We start from the raw sequence: 24,153 nt of genomic DNA, 5'->3' as shown, positions 1-24,153 counted from the left end.
AGCTTAAATTCTTAAAACGCATAAGCGTTCCTATCAAATACCCTGCAAAACGCGATAAAATTCTACTAACGATGAAAAGGTCAACGATAAAGATACTAAAAAATTGTTAGAACTACCTTGTAGAAATTTTATTAATTTTATATCTGCTCGAGCATAGTATTTTACTTTATCGATCCTATCGCAATCATACTATTTTGTTTACAGAAAGATTGTGAACTTAAACGTAATATAATTGTGATTTTGTTTAGAATATTTAATTTAAAATAAGATAAAAATATTCACCCGTATGAAATTATTGTATCCGATAACAACGGAAGAGAATTTTTGTTCTATACATTTTCGCATGAAATATTAATAATGACAGAACCCATTAAAACAACAGAAAAATCGAAGAAAATTAGTGCGATAAATAAAGAAACAGTTCATCAAATTTGTTCTGGCCAGGTGAGAGGATTAACCTTTTAACACTATATCTTAAAACAATAATTTCATGTGTTTAATGACTATAAGACGTTTTCCAGGTGGTTCTTGATCTTGCAACTGCTATAAAAGAATTGGTAGAGAATAGTTTAGATAGCGGTGCTACATTAATTGATATTAAGCTCAAAGACTATGGCAAAACCTATATCAGTGTCAGTGATAATGGTAGCGGTGTTTTAGAACAAGATTTTGAAGGATTAGGTACATTATATTTAAGAGTATAAAAATCCACATTAATTTTATTGTAAAATATATAAATTAATTATATTGAGTATTATTCCATTTAAATAATAATAAGATAATTGCTGTATTTAAAAAGAACATTTTAGAAAAAAATAAATATTTAAGTACAATATCTAAGTATACTCTTTTGTTTATCAATTAGGGTTGAAGCATCATACATCTAAACTTAGAGAATTCTCAGATTTAACAGAAGTTAACACCTTTGGATTTCGTGGAGAAGCTCTTAGTTCCCTCTGTTCTTTGGCCGAAGTAAATATTATTACAAGACATTCAACCAGTGAACATGGTTTCAAATTAGAATTTGATCATAATGGTATACTGAAAAAAAAGGAAGCATGCGCAAGAGAAAAGGGAACAACTATACATATTAAAGACATTTTTAAGTGCCTTCCAGTAAGGGCAAAAGAATTTTACAAAAATATAAAAAAGGAATATACTCGTGCTATTCAAGTTCTATATTGTTATTGTTTGGTTTCTACCGATACAAAAATAACGTGTTCTAATTCAGTGTCGGGTAAACCTCCTAATCTTGTAGTTAACACTACAAGTTCCAGTAATATTTTGAATAATATTAATACAATATTTGGTAAAAAGTCTTCTAATGGACTAGTTATACTTGAATTGCTACCTCCTGATGAAGCAATGTTAAAAGAATACAACTTACCAAGTAATATAGTTATGGATTTTGAATGGGATTGTTATATTAGTAGTTGTGATCATAATGTTGGACGTTCTACTCCTGACAGACAATTTTTTTATGTAAATAGTCGACCATGTGATCTCACAAAAGTTAATAAATTAATAAACCACACGTATCATAAATATAATAACAAACAATATCCGTTCGTCTTCCTAAATTTAAAATTGAACAAACAATCGACCGATATTAATGTAACTCCAGATAAGAGAACTATTTTCTGTACACAAGAACGTTTAATATTAGCAACCCTAAAATTTAATTTAATAACAAAATGGGACAAATTACAAGGAAATTTAACAGCCACACCTGTAATTGAATTAAACTTTGGAGTGAAAAGAACAATTTCTCCTACAAATGATCATCCAGCAAAGAGATTGCAGACTTTACATACAGTATCAAGTACAGGACACGTAGAAAAAAAGAATATACAATACGACGACGATAATATACAAAGTGATACAATAAATCAGATAAAAATATTAGACAGCGTAGAAATGCCAATTAGTATTTTAACGATAAAACAAAAACTTCAAGAAAGACAGAATATATCAAAACAAGCGATTACGCGTACAAAAATAAAGTATAAAGCACAAATAGATTCGAATCAAAATTCTAAAGCCGAAAACGAATTGAAACGAGAATTAACGAAAGAATCATTTATCAAGGTGGTATTATGTTTTGTACATAATATTATAAATAACTGCATTGCCATTAAAAGAGTAAATTAATTCATTGCAGATGGAGATCATAGGTCAATTCAACCTTGGTTTTATAATAGCTCGCTTAGAAGAAGATCTATTTATTATTGATCAACATGCTACAGACGAAAAATTTAATTACGAAAAACTTAATAATGAAATACAGTTAAAAACTCAGAAATTAATTATTCCTAAGTCTTTAAATTTATCTTCGTTAAATGAAACAATACTAATTGAACATCAGAAAATATTTGAAGACAATGGTTTTTCTTTTAAAATCGATGCTGAAGGTAAACTTAATAAATTCAAAATTACTTGAACTACTAATTTTTCTTCTAAAAGAAACTTGTCGAGATAGAAATAACATATTATAATTTTGAATACTTTATACTCTAGCCGAAACTGGACATCGCGTCGAGTTAATAGGTATACCAGTTAGTGGATATTGGCAGTTTGGACAAGAAGATATAGAAGAACTAATTTTTCTTATTAGAGAAGGTGGTATGGAAAATAAAGAAAATCATATATATCGTCCAAGTCGAGTAAGTCAAATGTTAGCGTCAAGAGCTTGTCGCGCTGCCGTTAAGATCGGCACATTTCTTAACAATAATGAAATGCAAAAATTAGTTATGCAAATGGCACAAATGGAAAGTCCTTGGAATTGTCCCCATGGCAGACCAACTATAAGACATCTATTATCGTTACATCTTACTTGCAAATAAACTACACACTTGTATTTTACATTTTGTATATTAAATAAAATAGTATTTATCAGCCGATTGCAGCGGGAAAAAATAAATTACAAATTACACGGGAAAAGTAGACTTTTAACGAATTTCATCATTCGAGAATGGTGGAAGAAGGTAAAAAATGTTTTAAAAGTGTAAAGATTCTTATAAACATTGTATTATTAAATGGTTAAATTTATTATACACTAATTGTACGGAATATATTAAATCCCGAATGTGCTGTCGATATTACAACGCCCGGACATTGAGGATGCCAATGCAATTCCTTAATATCTGTTTGACCTTGATGTATAAATAACAATTGCGGGGGTAATTCTTTTAGCTCATTATTTTCCATCTCCTCCGACTGATCGGTTTCCACCGACAAGTCCCATTGAGCAATTTGTTCGTCAGCCCCGCCGGAAGCGAAAACTGTACCTTCCTGAGGATTCCATTCTATTGTTGTAACAGGTGCAGTGTGTTGCTTAAACACGGCTAATGGACTCGAACCATTAGGGCCAAACTGACGTAAATCCCATACACAAATCAAACCATCATCACCACCAGATACAAGAAATTGATTCTCTTTACGATTCCATGAAATTACATTAATGTCAGCAGTATGTGCTCCGACTGCTGTCAACATACAGGCAGATTGTGGGCTTGCCCTTGTATCCCAAATTTTAATGCTATCAAAATTACATTTCCGTTATAAAAAAATAATGCGTGTTAAATTACTGTATCTTTTACAAGGGGAAGACTCCAACTGTGGAGTAATTAAATAATTAAATTTACGTACCCCTTTATCTACTATAAGTACATGGTTCAGAAGTTGCGTAAATCGCAGATCTTAAGATCAAGGTTTTATTATGTGCTCGTAATATATAAAATTTTATTTAACGAGAATCGATTCCAGGACTTACGATATTATTAACTTACGAAAGATCGATACAATCGAAGTCGGGCAGCGGGAGTCCTTCCCTTGTTAGTTATGTTTAATATCTATTTTCTATTTTTTATTCTGTTGGAATTAACGAAAATTATTTATTAACACAACTAGTACCTTTTATCGACGGAACACGAAGCCAGTACATGTTTTTCATTAGGGGACCATTGAAGATCTTCGACGCTGTGTGGAGAATGTGAATTATACGGTCTTTGATCCACGTGCCATGTTGCACAACCATTATTATCGCCGATGTGCCATATATGGATGTTGCCTTTGCAGTCGCCAGAAGCTAGAGTACCTAATTCTGTTGAACACCAATCAAGACTGTATCCTTCCGAAAGATGTCCTTTGAAGGTAAATAATGGTTTAACGCCTCCATCGCTTTTTTCGCATTTTTTACGATATGCCCGAAGTAGCTCTTCGTTGTCAAGTACTCTTAATTGTTCTTCTAAATTCCAAATATGTACACGGCCTAATTCACTCCAACTTGCAGCTAAAGGAGTTTCGTCAATTTTTGTATATCTGATGAAACATACGAATGTATTTCAATTAAACCCTTCGATTAAATATAAATGCTGAAAACATGACTTAGGAGAAGTATACAAGTATTTATATACTTACTTTACTCTATTAACACATCCTTGGTGTTTTATCGGTGCGACAGTCATTACTGGAGTACTTTCATTACCTTCGCTATCCAAATCATCGTCGTCAGATTCATCTTCAGAATCGTCTTTTGTACCATGAAGATTTTTCATTTTCATAACAAGAAGATTATTGACATGTGCCTTTGCAGCTTGAGTTCCAGCAACAAGGTACATGCTCAAAGGATAATCTTCTCTATTATTACCCTGGTTGTCTAAAATTACATCAAAACTAAGACAAGGTGCACCAGATTGTGCATGATGTAACATTCTATATGCTGTTTTGTCGACTATAAGTTCTTCCCAAGTCTCTAATGGCTTTCCAGGAAGATACACTTCGGATTCATTATTTTGATCCTCTTTATCTTCAGTCTCGTCGTCATTCACAGAATCTTCTTCGTCGCTGTCACTGCTACTTTCATCCATATCTTCGTCAACAACTTCATCCACTGGTTCATATTCCATTTCTTTATAGAAAACAGTCATCTTAATAATGATACATTTGTAATTAAAAGTAAGAAAAGTTTCAGTGGTAAAAAATATACGATGTAATTATTTTGGTAACCTAACCTTACATATCGCGTGACGATTAAAAATTAACGAAAAATAAACATTTTATAAAGTACACGTAAAATAACATTTAGATATGAAACACTGTTTAACAAAATTAATAACTTTATTGCTATCGCAAAAAATGTTTTAAAAATTACCTTTCAACCAATGTCTCGAACACGTGGATACAATACTTGAATTATACGCACACTTAAAAGGAGATACACCGCTAACGCTACCATTCTACTGAAACTTTTACCACGATTGTTTTCATTGTATTTTATTGGCAACTTTTTGTGCGAAATCAAATCATTTCAATTTGAAACAATACACGTTAATAACAATGATAAAAAAAGAAATTACAATAATAATTAACTAATGACATTCGAGGAGCCATAGAAAATTTAAATACATAATTACAAAAAATGAAGCCTACAAAATTCATGGTGTACCCACATATCTATATTTCATTTTACATTAAATAATATTCGTACTAATTTGTAATTATTATGGTTTATAAAGAGAAAATTCTTGCCTTCCTGAAATGTATATTTTAAACAATCCCTACAGCAATTCTTTAATCAATTCAGTCTGTAAACCACATACTGATTTGTAGTATGCAAAAAGTTATAATGATTACAGAAACAAATACAAAGCAGTATTACATACCATCAAAAACCTTGTTCAAAAGAAACAAACTCATGAGGTATAGATATGTTTCATTATGACATTTGTAACATTCTTTGAGTATATGCAAACAACGTGAGGTAATCTAATTCTGGAATATTTTTGCATGAAATACCATCCACTTAACGTATGAAAATTATGTACTTATTTACGCGCAAAGTACGAGCATTATTTGTTTCCCCGACAAAGTTATGATAAAAATGAGCTGGAAAAACTGCTCCTTCATGGACCAGTTTATTAAATAATTTATACAAATGTAATTATGATAATAGCGATGACAATGGCAAAGATAATGATAGCAATTGTGATAATAGTAATAACAGTGTCAGTAGTAATAATAGTAGTAGTAATAGTAGAGTAGCAATATTAATGGCAATAGTAATAGTAGTAATAATTGTGTAATAGTAGTAGTAGCGTAGTAACAAGATCCGTAGCAATTTTGCTACTAATAACAGAACAAGGAAACAAAAATAGAGAAAAGGAGAAGATACATGCAGTGTCCTTTTACATATAAAATACAATTGTAGTGGTTGCTATAACCATATAAAAGGAAAGGAGCAGCAACAAATATTTAACATTTGATGGCAACTGTTCACGCAAATGGATGGTATTTAATATTAGCTGTGTTTGTTAAGATGAGGATTGTTACTAGAATTACTCATTAACTGAATAGATGTTACAGTGGTATGCGAATGGTGAGGTGGTGAGATATTAGGATTATGTCGTGGATTAGTATTGTAGAGGCTGTGTATATAAGAACGCTGGACGGGTTTGTGCTGAGCAAGCTGAAGCAAGGCCTCTGATATAGAGAACCATTTTCGCTTTCGACCGATATTCCGTGAATCTTCCCATTCTGGTAGCTCTTCGGTTACCCGCATAACCCACACTTGTGTTCTATGTTTGTGTTCTACGTTCTATAAAAAAAATTATGTTTACAACCTTTATTGCTCGTCGATGCTATGTTTTATTAAATATATCCGTTACGCGGTTACCTCAAATATACCAAGACAACGGCCCAATTGTCCTAAAACACCAGCTTCCTCTCTGACTTCTCGTAACGCGGTTACAGCAGGTTCTTCTTCTGGCTCGACGCCTCCACCGGGTACTATCCAACTATCTGGTCTTCTACTGGATGTAACTAAAAGTACCTGTAAATAACACAATTTATTTTTAATTCGTGTATCGAAGAAAAAGTAGGAACTGAAATCAGAATGAAAATACTACGATAATCGAGAAAAAAATACTACCCTCCATCTGCTGACTTACCTCATCTTCAAGATCGTTTTTGACGCAGATACATGCAGCTCTACGTCTATAGCCCTCCGAATCATAAATACGAATTGAATTTGGTTTCTCTTTGACCATGTTCGATTATAAAAATTACGAAATTATGTCACAAATTCATATTTGTCAGACGGCCAGATAGGCCAGTCTGTACGCCCGCATTGTTTTAACGTTATTTGGAGCCGACATGTCATTGACATAGAATTAACCCGCAGGCTCTTACTGCTCACATAATTAATATCAGAGCTCTATTTCTCGTCCAAGAAAAAGGACGGTACTTTGCTTAAATATTGCTATATCACGATAACACCACAAATGTTGTCCTTGCAGAAATTTACTATAACCTCAAAACTTTTAAAGTATTCACTACGCGAGTAACTCCCTCTGGAATTAGAGGGTAAGATAACGTCAGAAAAACCGGTTGCAGGGGGGATTAGTAAAGAGGGAACATTTGGTATAGGCTCCTTAGCAACTGGACGGTGCGGCCATATAATTCGGCGACTCTCAACAATGTGATTTGGCGTTGCTTAATAAAAGCATATAAAGTAATTATATTGTAACATTTTAGTAATCAATAGTATTTTTATCGTCCTTTCCATCTTAACACAAAGTTTAGACAAACGAAATCACGTGTAAACGCCGTGCTGTATATATACATGTATTGAAATCTACAATTGTTAACATTATGTATAGTAATAATCTTTTAATAGATGTTTCGCCGTTGATTTGTTTGCAGTTTATCGTTAATTTTTTGTCTCTAGTCATTGTATATCAAAGGCTAATACAGCAACATTATTAATTTCCGTTATTTATTACGTTTACACAGTACGATTTACGCCGGAGTTATGGATGATATAACTTCCAACGTTAAACGTCGTGTAAACACTGTTTTACATCGCAATTGCTATATCAATTTTTGAAAAATATATAAACGGTTGCAGCTTTTATGTGAAACAGCCGTTGGTAACCAGCATTTAAGGTCTATTTATATTATCGACGAGCTGAACATGATTAGTTATAATTTCCCTAGGCTCTAGGCCATAACGTTCTATCATTATTTCTAATTATTTGCTAATACATATAAAATCTAACGATCTAATGTACTTCGATAGAATGCATAGTCATTCGGAAAAATACTAAAAGGTCCTTTTCTCTAGAAAAAAAGTTAGAGGTTAGTACTCCACTGGTAACTTTCTCTTGGAGGAAAAGAATTCGTGTTCCCCACTTCCCCAGTGTACTTTGATGTTATAACCGAGACGTAAATTGAACCGTGTAAACGTAGTTTGTAATTATAAAAATATAAGAAAACAGAGAAGCAAAGTGGAAAGTGTTTTTATTAGTTAATATATAAAAATCTTCTAATCATGTTCCTTTCTTCACGCGCAATTCGCGCGTTTTATGTGAGTTATTCGTTACTTTGTGATATCGTGTACCGTAGCTTATAATATTATTAACCTCTTTCATAATCTTATGTAATCTTGTATTTTATGTATTTATTTATTTAAAATATAATTTATAAAATTGAAAAGTTGTGAATGTTCCATAATGGACGCATCTAATTGTTTCTCTCATTCTTGTATATTTAAATAAGCACATATCGAGAAGTTATGACACTAAATGTCAAATAGTTTAGTATTATATCAGACAGTAACTAAAAGGTCAGTTGTCTATTTCTATCTACAAGATGTTGTAGTAGAATAATTTAAACTATCTGGTATTGTGTCTTTTAAATGTTACAAATTAAATAATAATATGTAAATTGTATTGTGTTGCGTTTCATAAAAAGATATACATGCCATACACAGGGAAAGAAATTTAATGTTTTACAATGGCATCTTTCAAGCATTATGTTTTTTATAGTTTAATTAATACAATATAGAGCGTGTCTATTCAGAGTATATTATAAGTTATTAAATAATTTTTCTTAAATTGAATTTTGGAAATTTAAGTTTAAGTTACAATATTCCATTTTTATGCAGCAGAACTGTAAAAATGTTAGAGCACTACAGACTACAACCGTTCGCACATCGGATCAGTTATTTACTGTACGTACTCCTATATATAATGTGTATTATGTACGCTCTCATATATGATACATATCATGTATACGAAATTTTTACATTAACTTTTAATTTTAGCATAGAGACAGCGAAGTTGATAACCCAAAAATACCTTTTGAGTTCAACGAGGCGAACAAAAAGCGTATCGAAGCACTTCTGAAAATTTATCCAGAAGGGCACAAGCGTGGTGCGATGATACCTTTGTTAGATTTAGCTCAACGTCAACACGGATGGCTGCCCATTTCTGCCATGCACAAAGTAGCAGAACTATTAGGTGTATCAAATATGAGGGTGTACGAAGTAGCTACATTTTATACCATGTTTAATAGACGACCGATGGGAAAATATCATATACAAATCTGCACTTGTACTCCATGTTGGTTGCGAGATTCCGATTCCATCGTAGATGCTGTAACTAAAGCTACAAATTGTAAAATTGGAGAAATGTCGGAAGATAAGCTGTTTACAGTTTCCGAAGTAGAGTGTCTTGGCGCGTGTGCTAATGCACCAATGTTTCAAGTGAACGACGATTATTATGTAAGTGTAATACTTAAAAATTTAATATTTTTCACACGTACGTCACTTGGAATGCACGGCCATGAAGGTGTTGAGAAAAGCAAATTAGTATTCGTGTGTGATATTTATTGTAGGAAGACTTGACTTCTGAAAGCGCAACTGCTATAATAAATGCATTAAAGAAGGGCGAAAGACCACCGCCAGGTCCACAAAATTCACCTAGATTTGCTGCAGATCCAGCAGGCGGATTAACATCATTGACATCCCCGCCGCCAGAACCCGGATTTGGCGTTAGATCCGATTTGTAATTTTACCTGTACAGAGTTAGTGTATTGTAGAATCTGTAAGTCATCCAGCAAATAATTAAGCATTTAAATAGACTATGCAGCGACAATGAAACAGCAAGATTTAATATATCGTTCCTTAGATATAGTTTCGTAATACATTATTTATCTTTATTTTACTTTGTATAATCTAATAAATTATTCTTTGTTAGCTGAAATATATGCATAATTATAAACGTAATAATAGAAATTGATGGAATGTATTATAGGCGGAACATGCAGTACTTTGAAAAATAAAAGACGACCGACGCATGGAAATGCCGATCAAAGGCGCGGCTAGAGTCATTTCTCATCGAGCATGCTGTCGAGACGTTGAAAATATTGTGTGAGATAATAAATTTATTTTAATTTTCATTTATACGGAATAAGACGAAAATCAAGCATACCAATTTGTTGATCGAGGCTTCGTTAAACAGTTATTAAGGTTTAAAGTTCGGCCTGTAGAACGGCAATCTATGAACAGGTGCTGGTGGTTCTCACTCAGAAGTAGCGAGTGAGAACCACTGTCGCAGGCACGCAGCTGTTCACAAATTGCCGTTCTACAGGCGGAACTTTAAACGATAATAACTTTTTAACGAAGCCACAATCAACAATTGTTTTTGTCTTGATTTTCGTCTTATTTTGCCCTTTAAAATCTTTCATTAAAATTTTTCCCAGGGGTGGCCGAACACCCTGCGTATACCAGAGTCGGGCAAATCTTATTCGTGAATATGAGCACAAATTTTAAATTGATTCGTAAACTAATTTCTACGTACGTCTCATTTATTTAAAGAATATTTTAAAGCAATATTTGGATAAACAAAGTCACGTTACTCGTTATTCGAGAATAAAATTTGCCTAACTCTGATGGATTCTGTTATTTGGAGAAGAAAAATTTCTTGATTAAGAAATAAATATTATTTCCTCGAATAAGAAGTAGTTCGTTATTGATCGGACGAAGAACGAAATATCAGTCGGGGGAAATGTATCTTCTTTATGCATTGTATTTATTATTCATACAACTAATCACATTTATTACACCACAATACACAACGATACACTTAATAATTTAATCGAATCTAAATCGTAATCGTGGTACAATAGTAATCGATTAATAATGTGGAGGTATAAATAGCACACTTACTGTGACATCGTGTACACTACGATATACAGCTTGGCCAAGAATTTTTCGTAAAATCTTGCACCTGCGAAGGTATTTCTTTCATCTAGAATGTTGTCGCGCGATAAATGGTTCAAAATAAACGATACAGTTTTGGTTTTCGTGAACGTGTACAGGAGAACTAAACTAGGATTGTTTTACTTTTACGCTGTGACTACTTTCTAACTTTTATGCGATACCAAAACATCGTTAAGTTTCACCTATTAATCTTTTGCGATCCGACGTACGGTTACGTATGGACGTTAATCGATTTCTTGCGTTTTTCATTCGATCCTCGTGGAAAAGGAAAATCGTTATTTCCAATATGGCATTTTTTTGTTTTTACATGGACGAGAGTTGATCGTTTGATTAAAATTAGAAATAAATGGTTCGGAGTGCAAAAAGTGAACTTTCGCGCGTCGTTATAATCGCTAAGATCTTTTATAAAAAGACTGGAAGATACGTTCTAGTAGAAATTATTAATCGAAGCGACAAAATGAAATCTGAACACGCGTTTCTGTGATGCTATAAAAAATTCCGTCGACACGATCGATCGTATCGATCAAATCGAACTTTCACGTAATCCGTCGCGTTTCACGTTTCTCTCTAACGTTCGAATATACGGACTAATTTTGCGAATTACTCGATATATTCTTTACTTACACTAGTGCTAGCTTTACGTTCGTACATTTTATACACGTAATCATAGCGTAGGCGACGGAGACGAGCAACGTTTCGTTAAAACAATCAGACGATGATAAGAATTAAAGCGCAATTCTTTTACAAAAAGGATCCCTCGCCATTGGTGTCGAACGGTGGACATGGATTCGAGTGTGCTCGTTAGAAAGCCTAATTTATTTATACGCCGTTTCGGATTCGATTCACAGGATAATCGCGTTAGGGGTTTTTAGTAACCCTTCGAGTACGACGAGTATAAAATCCATCCTGTCGGCGACTCAAAATCGAAGTAACACGCCATCTTGTTTATTCGTAGCGTTAAATAAGTACCATTACATACGTGCAACTTTAAATTTTATTTTTATTGCAATACCTGTCTCTTTTCGTCGCTCCAAAAATCAGTGAAATTTAAACAAGCTTGAATAGCGTCGCGTAAGATCGAAAGTTGCGTTGTACCCGAGGGGTTGATGCGATTTCCTGTTACATTATCCCTAAAAAGCACACTTTGAGAACGCGTTACGGAAGTTCGTGAGTCTTTTCTTCGTTTTTTTCTTTTTTCTCACAGTCGAAAAAGAGGAAAGACGTACGAATATGTCCACGTGGCGTAAGATTCGGTGCCAGCGTTCCTCGTTACGTACGGATTCCTACACGCAACTTCGCCATCGCGATCGTTCGATACTTGTTAACATTGTAAGTACATAGATACATCGTTGATTACGGTACACAAAAGAGTATTTAATTACTGTCCTTTCGAGAAGTCACGGATCATCGCTATCGCGAACGAGGATACAATTTCGTGGTTCTTTTGGGGGCGAAGGGGAGTTACAACGAATTCTCTGTTTCGATCGCTCGAGATCACTTCGATTTATAAAATGTCGAGTACCCTTATAAATTATCCTGTCTTTTCGTTTGCCTCGTTCGACAGATTTTTGTTTAAAAAAAAAAGAAAACGTTCGACTGGATTTTTCGCAGGGCGGACAAATTCGTGTAGCCATGCTTTCGAAACTCAACGAATTTTTGCAATCATTTTTATACGTTACATTCTTCGACTAATTCTTTTTTTTTATTTTTGCACGAACGTTAAAAAATCGCACGAGCCACCTTTCTATGATACATGTTTCACCCTTTCAAGGGCGTTTATAAGTATACAATTATATCGAGTAAACTAAAATTCGCCGATAGAAAATTTGTTTAACGCCATTTGACGATTTTTCTTTGTATTATTTATATGAATGTTGACGACATTTCGAAAAATGGAGGCTACACGATATAAACGTCCGTTACAATTAGGAACTCGCATTTCAAGGACGACAAGTATCAGCAATTATTTATTTCATTCGTCGTAATTGCATACGTAAGTCTCGTTAGAGTAGGTTGCATTCGATAACAACATCGTCTATTTCGTTTGTAGAATTTCCACGATCAGGGCATTTTTATTGTCCAAGTATACACGGATGGTTCGTGAGAAAAAACAACCCCTAATATTCGGAAGAACTGTTTGCGGTCGAGATCGGGAAAGAGATCGTTTCGTTTCCGATCCGACGTTGCTTTCGAAATCTCGTGACAAGTCGCAAAAACAAGAAACAAAAAAAAAAAATATACGTCAAGGAAACGAATATCGTTGTCCATTATCTATCGTTAAGAGTCGTGACGTCGATAATGGAAACGATAATTATCGTAATTTCAATTATGATGGCAATCACGATAATTTTTTCTTGCGACGCGTAGCGATCGATGATTCTTATTTTTTTTTTTTTACGAATGATATTTCGACACATTCCGGGCTTAGCCTCTATTTCTCTTCGATAACTACTACTTCTATTGCTAATACCACTACTACCGATAATAATACTACTAATAATAATACTAAGTCGAAAGAAATCTTAATAATTTATACATATAGGAAATGTACAAGAAAATCTACACTCAACGTTCGCGTACATCTTTATAATTGTGATCGATTCGCGATAACCGAATGAGAGGAGAATAAATAAATAAAAAAACAAGAAGAAGTCTGTACGCTGTGAGAAAGATGGGGAAGTCTGAGGGCAGGGGAAAGATCGTACCATTCGAAAACATTGTAAATCTTTGTTGTTCCAATCAATGGTACAGAGTTTGCAACGAGAGAGACGAAACGTTTAAAAATTCGCAAGGAACAATTTTGCAAAACTAAATTCGATGCACTCGATACAACGAAATTGCTATATTCGTGGAAAGAATAACGTATGCCTCCATTCACTTTGTTAACTGTATATCGAATTAAAAACTAATGAATATTATACGCGATAAAAACTCGTTTGTGCCGACTACTTGAATTATAAATTACGCGTTCACCTATTGGAACGAGGGTGTACGATTATTGCAAAATAACGGTGCAACAAAATGAACATGTTCGCGGAAATTAATACGTATAAATATATTAATTGTAGCGCTATCGAGTTCCGCGTGATTTTTTAAATAATTTCGCGAGTCGTGCAAAGCAAGTTTTTATCGCATCTATACAGTCTGTTGAGCGTAAATATATTTGCAATTTTATCTGCAATAACACGTTGTCGATTAACATAAAAGCGGAGTTTTTCTTTTTTCTTTTAGTTCCGTGATCTTTCCGTTCGTTTGTTTAACGAATTAAAGCTTCGCGTTTGAATCGAAAATTAATAGAATAAATTTTTGTTGTTCTGAGCGCGTAGCATTCTGTACTCGTTGAATTCACAAGGTACCATTTGGTAACAAACTATCAAAAATCACGTATGTATTTGTACGAAAACGGTAATTACAACTGTAGTTCGCTATCCAATACCGCACATTCGATTCGTGATCGGTACATTTACTGGAACACGTCCTCTTTAATTTTCTCTTTTTACGTTTCGAACGAAGAATTTAAGGATTCCTTTCATAAATCTTTCTTAAAGTTGTTCTTTCTTTATACAATTAAACGAAATCGCCGTGTTCTTTTGGTTTGCGTTACATCAACGAATAAAAAGGGGTATAAATTCGTAGGAAATATATAATTTATATCGGTATAAATTCTAAGTTCAATTTAGCGCGAGACATTGCATTTCTGGTTCGATGAAATGCACGTGGGAAATCTGTTTGTCGGTGAATACGAATGGAACATTTTTCAAGTCAATTTTATTATGTAATATGACGCGTATAACGTGGATCCTGACTCTACGTAAGTGGAATCAGAGCATAACTCAACGATATATTTATTGTAAACTCGTTTCAGAAATGGCTCACGAAAGTATACGAACTCTGACGACCGAGGATTCCCGAAGATCACGGATCGTAAACATTAGTCAGTTCGATGGTAGTCGGTCCAAGGGCAACAGCGTTCAAAGTCTCGCAATTTTGCAAGAGAATCGGTAGTGAAGTAGTATCGGAAAAATCTACTGCTTATTATATCGCGAATAAAAATTATCTTATCGTCAAGAATACTTCCGAATCACAATTGGGCATCGATGGTAGCTGAAGGATGTTCTCGTGCACCATCTATTAGCAAGACGTAAAAATGTAATACAGAAGGGACCATAAAAGAAAATGGCGTCTAGTGGACAAAAAAAATATTACAGTAAAGTGTAGAAAACGGTGTATTAAAATTGTTGGTTCAAACAATAGCGTCGAAAATAGTAAAATATGGCGATCGATGGATGTGTAAATGTTAGTTTTAAGTTAGTCTTGGACTTAATTTAAATACGTAACTATCAAGTGTTTAAATATTTTCGAGAGCCACGTATCGTTTAATTATTTTCCAATTATTACTTCAAAGTCTCAGGACCCGTTCGTTATATCAAACGATTCAATTGAACGTATGTATACATTTCGTTAATTGATCATAGTTACGAGTTCTCGCTAGCATTTCACCGGGCAATGCGGTTTTGTTACTTATCGTTAATCTTAGGACGTCGTTGAGTATTTCGTGCGAAAAAGTAGGTACGCGAAAATACATACAGCTATTGGCAGTTTGAAAAATGAACGTTGTACCTTTCTACAAATACGAGCAAAGGTTGGACTTTTGTTCCTCGATCTCTCGTTTCTGTCCTCTTCCTTTTCTCTCTCTCTCTCTCTCTCTCTCTCTCTCTCTCTCTCTTTCTCTCTCGCTTTCTCTCTCTTTCTCTCTCTCTCTCTCTCACACTCTCACTCTTAATCTCCCCTCTTTTTCTCCGTCTATTTTCCTTGGTACGACGCGAATTAGTTCAATGACACGATCTTGCCCTTCGCTGGAAGCGTCGCATTCGGCGATGCCACTCGTCGCGCCACTCGATAACAATTGACCTCTGCGTCACTGTCAGTCCACCTTGACCTCCGCCATCGCTCTCTTGGCCAAGAATCAAATACGACCTGGAAATTTCAACGGTTATCTTTAGTTGCACCCCTGCCTACCATCGTTTCGCCATTTACTCCCGATTTATCGACCCTTCGACCGCAGAAAGTCAAATTACAAACATTCCATATAATATTTTGATCAATAACGCAAACTTAGACGTCAAAACGTGACTTAAAATGCAAAAGAAATTCTTTCACATCCAATATTTATTTGCACGAACGTCATTCGATCAACGTACATTTTTTTAGATAGATATTTTCTAGGTACAGGTCATGGATATTTAGGGAAAGTTAAAATTGTCCAGCTTTATTTCGTGTCGTGAATATTTTTTTAATTTTCTGTTTTCCGAGAATTCTAGTGATGAGGTCGATGATATCTTCTCCACACAGTGATAAAAAATAATACTGTTCGGACCTCGTCTCTATTTCTGTTGTTACGTTTCGATCCTTTGTATCGTGATTTCATGTGCGAAGATGTACTTGAAATTTGTTTAAATTACAGAACGAAATTTCCTAATTAAACTAGCGTTATTTATAATTTTACAAGCATCGGGGTTCCTCTATCGTGACCACAATGTCAGTCTATTATTATTCTTAAAGAATATACATGTGTAGGAGATTTGTATCGAATATTTGTGCCACGTTGTAGTTTTGTTCAATGTTAATTTATGTGCAAAAGGGTTGAAAGTGTTTTGTTGAAGAAAGAAGGGGTTACTAGGGACAACGAGACAACAGGGAGGGAGAAACGAGTGATTTTAATTTGTGTTGCTAATTATTAATTTGTGTGTTCCAAATTCGTTTGTTATAATTATATGATATGTACATTTGTTCCTCAAATAAATCCTCTTCGTTAAATCCTACACATGCATATAGTGAATTGTTCTGTGAAACAGAAGATGATAGTACGAAGAAACGTGTATTAATTTGTATACGAGACTTTCCTCTGTACTTTGTGTATTTAAATTAAAATTTGCCTGAAATCGAACAGTTTTCTTTTGTAAACAATTACTATTACTATTACTATTACTATTACTCACTTGTTCGGTTTGATTTTTGGGCACCTGCAGGCCAAGTCGGCCGTGTGCACGTAAAGGAACACGTCGCCGCGACGAATTCTCGAGTTCGGGGCCTTTTTGTAGATGAAGTCGACGTTTAGGGTGAAACGTATCCAATCCGAGCCGGACACGCTCGTTCCAGCCGTCGAGCCGTCGTTCTTTTTGTGTCTGTCCGTTATTTTGCCCAGAATGGCTACGAAAAAACCGTTTAAAATATTCACGCTCGCGTTCTTTAACAAATTCATAGACACACGGGACAATTTTTAAATACCTCCTACTCACCATAATCTCTTTTGCAATATTTGTTCAGGTTCAACCTCTTGGTGCTGGCTCGACACTTTCCACACTGGTCTGCAATAAAAGAAACGGTATGAAATTAAAAATTTTATTTAAATTTATTTACTCGTCAGGGTTCGACGTAATAAATTTTCATTTTTTTTCCTCAGCTCGAAAGATCAGTAACTCGTAAAAAGTTCGAGAGTCGTAACGAACGTGGGACGATCGGAATGCAGAGTTTAAAAAAATCTCATTTCGAAAATATTAGTTCGAATCGCCGGTCCATTTATAATTTTTCTTTTTTTACAAGATTCGAAGCATATTTCATACGTTTCTACGGACGGAATATTTGCTTTATCGCGATGCATTCTTTTTTTCGACCGTAATGTCGGACGTAAATTAATCTCACTCGTCGCGACAGTGTTTTCTTTGGCGGGAGTTTGCCCGGCAAAGAACGAATTTCGTAAATTTCCACGAACGCGCGGCATTTTTGTTTTTTGCTCGACATGCTCTTAAAATATTCTCAAAACGCCGTATCGCCGTGGAGAAATTTCGATATATCCGATTTCCAATTAATCCATCCTTTCGTCGAATAATAAAGCTGTTATTTAGTTTTATGTATCTATCAAAGCTGTTAGAATGAAATCGTGTTGCAAAAGGTATGTGTTTAAGTAATTTCGATCTCTCTTTTTCAGAATTTGCTGAGAAATTACTGAAAAACGTGTGGAAACGTTGTCGAACGACAGTCGACAAACATCGACCCAATTTTTGCACGGAACATTTTCGATAGTAGGCACACACAGAGAAGGAAGTTTTCGAGGGTGAAAAAAAGAGTTGTCTTTGTATGTTTCATTGCGTTTTAATGAACCCGTGGTCTGCAGGTCGATAATAGAATCCGTACAACTCACCGAATCCCCCGAACTACGAATTCAAACTGCACGCAACTAGTACACACGCTCTACTCGCAGCCTCGCTTTAGCTCGTTCGTTGGCTAACGAAATTAAACGTGATTTGAATTTCGTTTGAAATTCAATCAATGCCCCCGGTCGATTCACGGGCGCGCGTTATTCAATAAAAAATAATGAAAATTCTGCGCCTGCCACGGGGGGATGGAGGGGAGTGGGGGGTGGGAGGTGGGGCCACCGTCACGTCCGTCTATCAACGAAGCTGCCTTCCGATATTTGAAAAGTTTCAAATCCGTCCGGCGGGAAAACAAAAAAACCCGGGTACGCGTCGATAAGTTTTCTGGGCGTTGACAATTTCCCCTTCCTGTACTTGTAGCTTAAAAATCTATTTTCCTTCGAGATAGAAGAATTTGCAAAACGTATACTTAGCCATTAAATTTTACTTTTGTCCATTCCTGGATCAGTATCACTATCGATCTGTACGATCCAGTATTCCGTAATTGTTATAGTAGCATCTGTAGCGTGTAGGAGATATTTATTGTAAATTTTATTCGATGTCAATTATATGCAAAAGGGGAAAATTTAATGGGAGATTCTAGAGGGAAAAATAAGACGAAAATCAAGAATACCAATTTGTTGGTTGAGGCTTCGTTAAAAAGTTATTAACGTTTAAAGTTGTAAATTCTGAGTGAGAACCACTATCGCGCGCACGCAACTTTAAACGTTAATAACTTTTTAATAAAGCCTCGATCAACAAATTAGTATTCTTGATTTTCGTTCTATTTTGGTCTCTAGAATCCCTCGTTAAATTTTTTCTCAGGGAATGCCCTGCATATTAACAATTTGTGTCGTCGATTGATAATTCGCGGTAAAAAAATTATATTATTTGATATCGTCGCTGACCCTACAGTAGTGTTCTCAACGTCGATAAAATGGCGGACAGCGAATGCGACTACGTTCTAAAATCGCATCGACGGGTTGTATAGATCGTTAAGAGGTCGTTTGCTCCTATTATTCCTCGTATCAGTGTATTTTAAGATGCCTAGGTATTCGAAATGACCAATGGTATTCCGTACGTGTTGCTTTTTCTGTTACGACCAGGATTCTGAAATCGCATCAGCGTGGTCGAATCGCGCGCCCGTCGAACGGAAAGGTTCACGACCGATCTATTTCCCGCGGATTGATAGAGAAGCCGATAATCCAATTTGCCGTTTCGTTTCGCGTTTTGTCGTCGCGTGTGACCGTGTCTCGCGAGAGAAAGCAAACATTTGCTTGGCCGTGATTCCGCGAACGGGGTAGAAGAATTTCGTAGGCGGGTTCCGTGGAGCATGCCATCGAACCAATTAACCGAATTACGAAACGGGGAAATGCGAGTCGAAAGCGAACCAGATACGCGGCCGGCCAGCCGCCATGAATCGATCGTGATGGCAGAGACCTCAGACCATAATCCGTTTAATTCCCGACTAACGAGACGTCCTTTGTGTCGATTAACCCGCGCTAATCCGCATCAACCGAACGAGCAATAGCTTTGCCATCGAACGTATCAAAACCGTAAGGTCTGCTTTCCGATCGACCGATCTTATCGATCCGGATAGACGCGACTCGAAACTGGTTTCCGTTGCCCTGCTCGATGCGACCAACTTCGTCTCTGCATCGCAATCATCCTGAAAACCACCTAAATCCAACGCTAAAGATCACGAGTCATTGCTTATCGCGTTGAAAACAAATTTTTATTTATCAACATCTATTAAAGAAAATTAGGACGAATCGTTATTATTGTATTCAAAATTACGATAAATTAATTCTATCTAAAAATCTACGTTCCTTTATTTTATTCAAAGACCCAACGCTAGTTAATGTTCGATCGGTGTAGATGGGGCCCCGAGCGAGAACGATTCAAACGAACGCCAAAGTCGCGCGACTCGAACGAGGGAATAACAAACATGGCGGCCGCGACGATCGAAAGTTCCGTGGGTGCTACTGGAAAAGCTTCTAGTTTGCTGGTTTTCTTGGAGCCGGCTTATTCCCCGGAAGCCTTAACCAGTATCAGCTATCAGAACTCGGGTTGTGAAAGCCTCAGATATCCAAGGTATGCTTGTACGATTTCCATTACGAGTATTTACGTGCTACAGACTCTCGTCGACGAGTCTAGGCTGGAAACGGACGAGCGGTACACGATGCCGTTTCGATATCGCGGCGATTTTGTTTTTTCTTGTTTTGCAATTAAAAGACGGACATGGAAACGTCGATATTGTTCGTCTTAATTGCAAAACAAGGAAGAACATAGAATCGCTGCGGTATCGCTCGTCTGATTCCAACCTAAAGCCGTTTCTACACGTTCGGGTACTCGCTATCGGTCGTTCGCGCGCGATTGGCTACTCGTACGCCACCTTTTGGTTCGAAGAAGAACGTTTAGTCGCAATTCAGATTATGCTGTGACGTATGCAAAGAAAATTACGAATAAATTAAAGACGATGTTCGTACCAAAAAGAAATTCTCGTTTATTTAAGCGAGACGTCAACTTTCAAATTATTTTCAAATAAGTAATTATCAAATGTCCTCCGAGCAACGAAACTTTCTCGAATCGTTTTGCATTTTTCTAATATATTTTAACCTCCTTTATCGCATGCATAGAAGATGCACGCGAGGTGTACCGACGGTCGTAAAGTAACGTCTTAATTATAAAAGGGTCTCGGCGGTACAGTGCATGCCTTATGAGGCACCCTAAGTATCTTACAGCGACCGAGTGGGACTTTAATGGATGCGTGGGTGCATGCCAGCCTTTACACCGTAGAGAATCTACGGTTTTTCGTGCGACTGCCTTTTGAGACGACCCCACCCTACCAGGATAAACGGTGCTCTTAATGTAAAGTACTTTCGCGACGAAATTAAACGATTATGATCATAGTCTACCGTTTCAATGAAATATTCATTGCTATGCACCTGTCGCCGCGCCTCTTAACTTCCTTGACGTACGATTTAATTACGAGTCGTTTTTCAAACCCACGCCATTCAATTTTTCTTCGAATTTATTCGCACGTGCACGCCAAAGGGAGTAGACTTTTTTTTTTCATTCGAGACTTAATAAATTAATACGGTAAACGTGCATGTTTTAAAATTATTTTATCGTAATTTCAGTTTTCCCTCGATCGTCGGAACGAATTTATCTCCGTATTACGCGCGCAATATGATTCGTCTAGGGATTTGCGACGAACTCGCGTATGCAACCAGACAAATTTAGACGAAGTTTCGTGATATTAGAAACCGAGGCTCGACCTGGAGTAATGGAAGTAGGATCGCGGAGGGGAGGGAGGGGGGGGGGGCAGGGTGCGAGGGAGAGGGAGTCAATTAGTTTTGATTTAAATTAGCTACAGCGGCTGGTAATTAACTTTGGTTTAGGGACCGAACTGGTAAGCCTGTGCTGTAATAATGAAGATAATCATTGCTATACCGAGCATCGTGCATCGGATGGCAGAATGTTTTAAAGATTCTTTCGGTTACCCTGACGACTCCGAGTTATCTCCAAAGTTATGAAATTCTTAATTCCGTCGACGAGTATTTACTTTAATTAACTGTAATCAACTTTTGCTCGTCGTAAAGTATTAAAACTAACGAAAATCTGGAGTAAAGTTTCGACGAGTGTATTTTAGACGTTGAAACCGTGTTTTTCATATCATCAAACGTTCCCTTTGACGAAACACGCGTTCGGCTTTAATAGTCCACGAAAAACAGATCGATTGCTCATCGCGGGTACGTCGCACCGACGAAACGAAAGGTCATTTCCTTCGAAACTTTCTTCCTTCTGCGAGGGGCCGCTCGTTCGTTGCAAAAATCTATCGAATTCGCGAGTAAATAAAAAAATAAAAATAAGTAGGCGTCGTGCATGCACGGACCAAACTCGGTACTAGTAGAAAAAGAAATTAATGGTCAGACGCGACAGGGATTTCGTAAATTTCAATTATTAAAATAGTAAATTACTTTTAATAATTTTGCTTCGTTGCTCGTCATTTCTATTAATTTAGCGTTGTTCTGTATTTTTCAAAATTTCCAACGGCAAAGGACGTGGAAGCAATCGTCGTAGAATAAAATAGAAATATTAATGTAGTGTAATTAAATCAGTGAACGGAATAGTTTTTAATAGCGAAACGAAATGGATTTCCCTGGTCGGCGATTTTGTTGTTGTTTCGGCGTACGGTGTAAAGAAAGCGAGAGCGGCTTTAAAGCGCACCCATGATCGTGGAAAAGGAAGAAAACGGGAAAGAGAACGAATCGATGCGGTGTGGAAACAGTAGCAGGGGGTTTGTTTCCTGAAATGAAAGGACCCTTAGTGGGCGTTTATCCGAGCGCGTACGCTCGAGCAATAAGTTCACGCATCGGTACGGTAAGCGAACTGCAGATTAACTCGCCTTGTAAACCAGACGACACGTTTATTTCTTCTTCTTTAGTACTAATACTTCCCTCGCGCGTCGCACCTATTGTTTCTACTGTCTAGCAATCGGTGATCTCTGATTCGTTTTGTTCAAATACGCGTCGATGTCACGCTTATTAATCTCTAATAAAATTACGTCGTTAAGAGCTAATGTAGGAATATTCAGATTTCCAAATCGAGTCAAATTTAACCTTTAACCTAATTTAATGCAAAATCTAACCTAGAACAATCTGTAGACAAAGATCGTTTGGCGCGTGTCTCGCTTTGTGGCGACACCTCCTGTACTCGCCGCCAGTGGGCTACGTGTCCCAGTGTCTAAAACAGAGCCCGCTAGGATGTCTTTTCGTAACTCCTGCTATTTCGCCTAGCACAGTTCGAACGAGCCTACCCGCGTCACGGAAGATAGCCGGAAGCTATCCACGTTGCCGAAAGAGAGTAAATCATGAGAGGATGGACATAGTCGGTGGGGAGAAGTGTCCTCGACAGCCCTAGTTGGCCTAACCTTTACGTTAGTAACCCGAGGAGACACCGTCGGTCGCGTGTCCAGAGATAACGCCGAGGCTCGCTCGGAGCTCAGCAGTTGTAAACACGCGTTTCTTCTCTCTGTGGCTATGATTGTGTCTGTGTGTGTGTGTGTGTGTTTGTGTGTGTGTGAGGCGAGAAGTTTACCGGAGTATAGAGCCACCAAGTGGTTGGCAAGCGACCGGTACTTGGCAAGTAGCCGAACGTCTGGAACCGGCTCGATACGAAACGCCCTTTCTGTTGCGTTCATTCTTGCCGTGTACAGTACCAGAAGTGTATAAGTCGACGGTCAAAATATAAGAACTCTCGTAAATCAGTATCGACAGGCCTTGGAAAGCGAGATGCCCCTTGTGGGCTGGGAGCCGTTAAATGGGATTTTCCCAGCGGGTGGGTGGAGGGGGCAAGGGGGCGCTGCTCTCCGACCTACGAAGAGGCCTTACTGAATTCGGTTAGGTTTGTTTTCTGCCTTTTTCTGGAGAAACTATTCGCTCAAGGTTGCTTCAGACCCACCGATGGACGCTAAAAGTTAGTCGAACGATCTAGTCTTTCACCATCGCTGATAGCTAACTAAACCTATCCTGTCGGGTTCCTTTAGCTCGATTCATTGGTATTAAATATGTACTATTCATGAATTGTCCCATTCGATAGAGATAAAGTGTACTTTTCAGAGAAATAGAACTCATCGACATTGTGTATTCTTATAGTAAAATAACTGATATTTCAAGTGCTGTAAATTAGAATCCTACTAGGGTAACAGGTACCAATCGTGGTACACGTAACCTTAAACTATTTGGTTTTCGAATTTCTTGGGGTACATCCTAATTTATTTTGCAATATTCGGGGTTGAAAAGACAGAGAATTATATCTATTATTCTCCATATTTTGCAAAAACAGTATCACCTTAGAGCTCATGTACTTATTAGGTGTTTCAGATTTTATTTA

At 36.6% G+C, this 24,153-nt stretch overlaps 5 protein-coding genes across 8 annotated transcripts in view; 2 read left to right on the top strand and 3 right to left on the bottom strand.

Annotated features, from left to right (window-relative positions):
- Window positions 1-85: 85 nt before the first annotated feature.
- On the top strand, window positions 86-2,926 carry LOC122400869 (mismatch repair endonuclease PMS2). Its single transcript, XM_043402606.1, has 5 exons — window positions 86-444; window positions 522-681; window positions 866-2,088; window positions 2,162-2,411; window positions 2,518-2,926. Exons 1-5 carry the CDS (start codon window positions 358-360, stop codon window positions 2,841-2,843), a joined length of 2,046 nt encoding a protein of 681 aa, XP_043258541.1. The 5' UTR covers window positions 86-357; the 3' UTR covers window positions 2,844-2,926.
- A 122-nt stretch (window positions 2,927-3,048) lies between these two features.
- LOC122398813 (glutamate-rich WD repeat-containing protein 1) lies at window positions 3,049-5,745 on the bottom strand. Of its 2 annotated transcripts, none has more exons than XM_043399032.1 (4): window positions 5,664-5,745; window positions 4,420-4,909; window positions 3,913-4,320; window positions 3,049-3,538 (listed from the first exon to the last, which is right to left on the bottom strand). In XM_043399032.1, exons 1-4 carry the CDS (start codon window positions 5,695-5,697, stop codon window positions 3,049-3,051), a joined length of 1,422 nt encoding a protein of 473 aa, XP_043254967.1. In that variant the 5' UTR covers window positions 5,698-5,745. The 2 variants fall into 2 exon arrangements, with proteins under 2 accessions (XP_043254967.1, XP_043254975.1); XM_043399040.1 differs by lacking the exon at window positions 5,664-5,745 and adding an exon at window positions 5,153-5,247.
- A 535-nt stretch (window positions 5,746-6,280) lies between these two features.
- Window positions 6,281-7,379, bottom strand: LOC122398827 (diphosphoinositol polyphosphate phosphohydrolase 1). Its single transcript, XM_043399052.1, has 3 exons — window positions 6,948-7,379; window positions 6,674-6,829; window positions 6,281-6,595 (listed from the first exon to the last, which is right to left on the bottom strand). The coding sequence occupies exons 1-3, from the start codon at window positions 7,044-7,046 to the stop codon at window positions 6,299-6,301; spliced, it is 552 nt and encodes a 183-aa protein (XP_043254987.1). The 5' UTR covers window positions 7,047-7,379; the 3' UTR covers window positions 6,281-6,298.
- Window positions 7,380-8,207: 828 nt separating this feature from the next.
- Window positions 8,208-17,408, top strand: LOC122399370 (NADH dehydrogenase [ubiquinone] flavoprotein 2, mitochondrial). 3 transcript variants are annotated; one of them, XR_006259267.1, is made up of 6 exons: window positions 8,208-8,365; window positions 8,945-9,010; window positions 9,104-9,562; window positions 9,676-9,884; window positions 10,095-10,210; window positions 17,390-17,408. XR_006259267.1 is itself a non-coding variant. In XM_043400017.1 (5 exons), the coding sequence occupies exons 1-4, from the start codon at window positions 8,330-8,332 to the stop codon at window positions 9,847-9,849; spliced, it is 735 nt and encodes a 244-aa protein (XP_043255952.1). In that variant the 5' UTR covers window positions 8,208-8,329; the 3' UTR covers window positions 9,850-9,884; window positions 10,095-10,280. The 3 variants fall into 3 exon arrangements, 2 of the variants coding, with proteins under 2 accessions (XP_043255952.1, XP_043255964.1); XM_043400017.1 differs by lacking the exon at window positions 17,390-17,408 and having other exon boundaries at window positions 10,095-10,280; XM_043400029.1 differs by lacking the exon at window positions 17,390-17,408 and having other exon boundaries at window positions 8,948-9,010; window positions 10,095-10,279.
- LOC122399364 (netrin-1-like) overlaps window positions 14,933-24,153 on the bottom strand; it is a 100,288-nt gene continuing 91,067 nt past the window's right edge. The window contains exons 5-7 of the mRNA XM_043400005.1: window positions 17,362-17,430; window positions 17,062-17,272; window positions 14,933-16,039 (exon numbers count right to left, since the gene is read on the bottom strand). Of these exons, the coding sequence (XP_043255940.1) occupies window positions 15,895-16,039; window positions 17,062-17,272; window positions 17,362-17,430 (425 nt within the window). The 3' untranslated portion in view covers window positions 14,933-15,894. The remainder of the gene's footprint in view (window positions 16,040-17,061; window positions 17,273-17,361; window positions 17,431-24,153) is intronic.

The sequence above is a fragment of the Colletes gigas genome, unplaced genomic scaffold (assembly GCF_013123115.1).
Source record: "Colletes gigas isolate AHSC1104 unplaced genomic scaffold, ASM1312311v1 Colletes_gigas_Sc00002, whole genome shotgun sequence".
In the NCBI taxonomy this organism is placed as follows: domain Eukaryota; kingdom Metazoa; phylum Arthropoda; class Insecta; order Hymenoptera; family Colletidae; genus Colletes; species Colletes gigas.
This window is presented reverse-complemented; position numbering and strand designations above follow the sequence as displayed.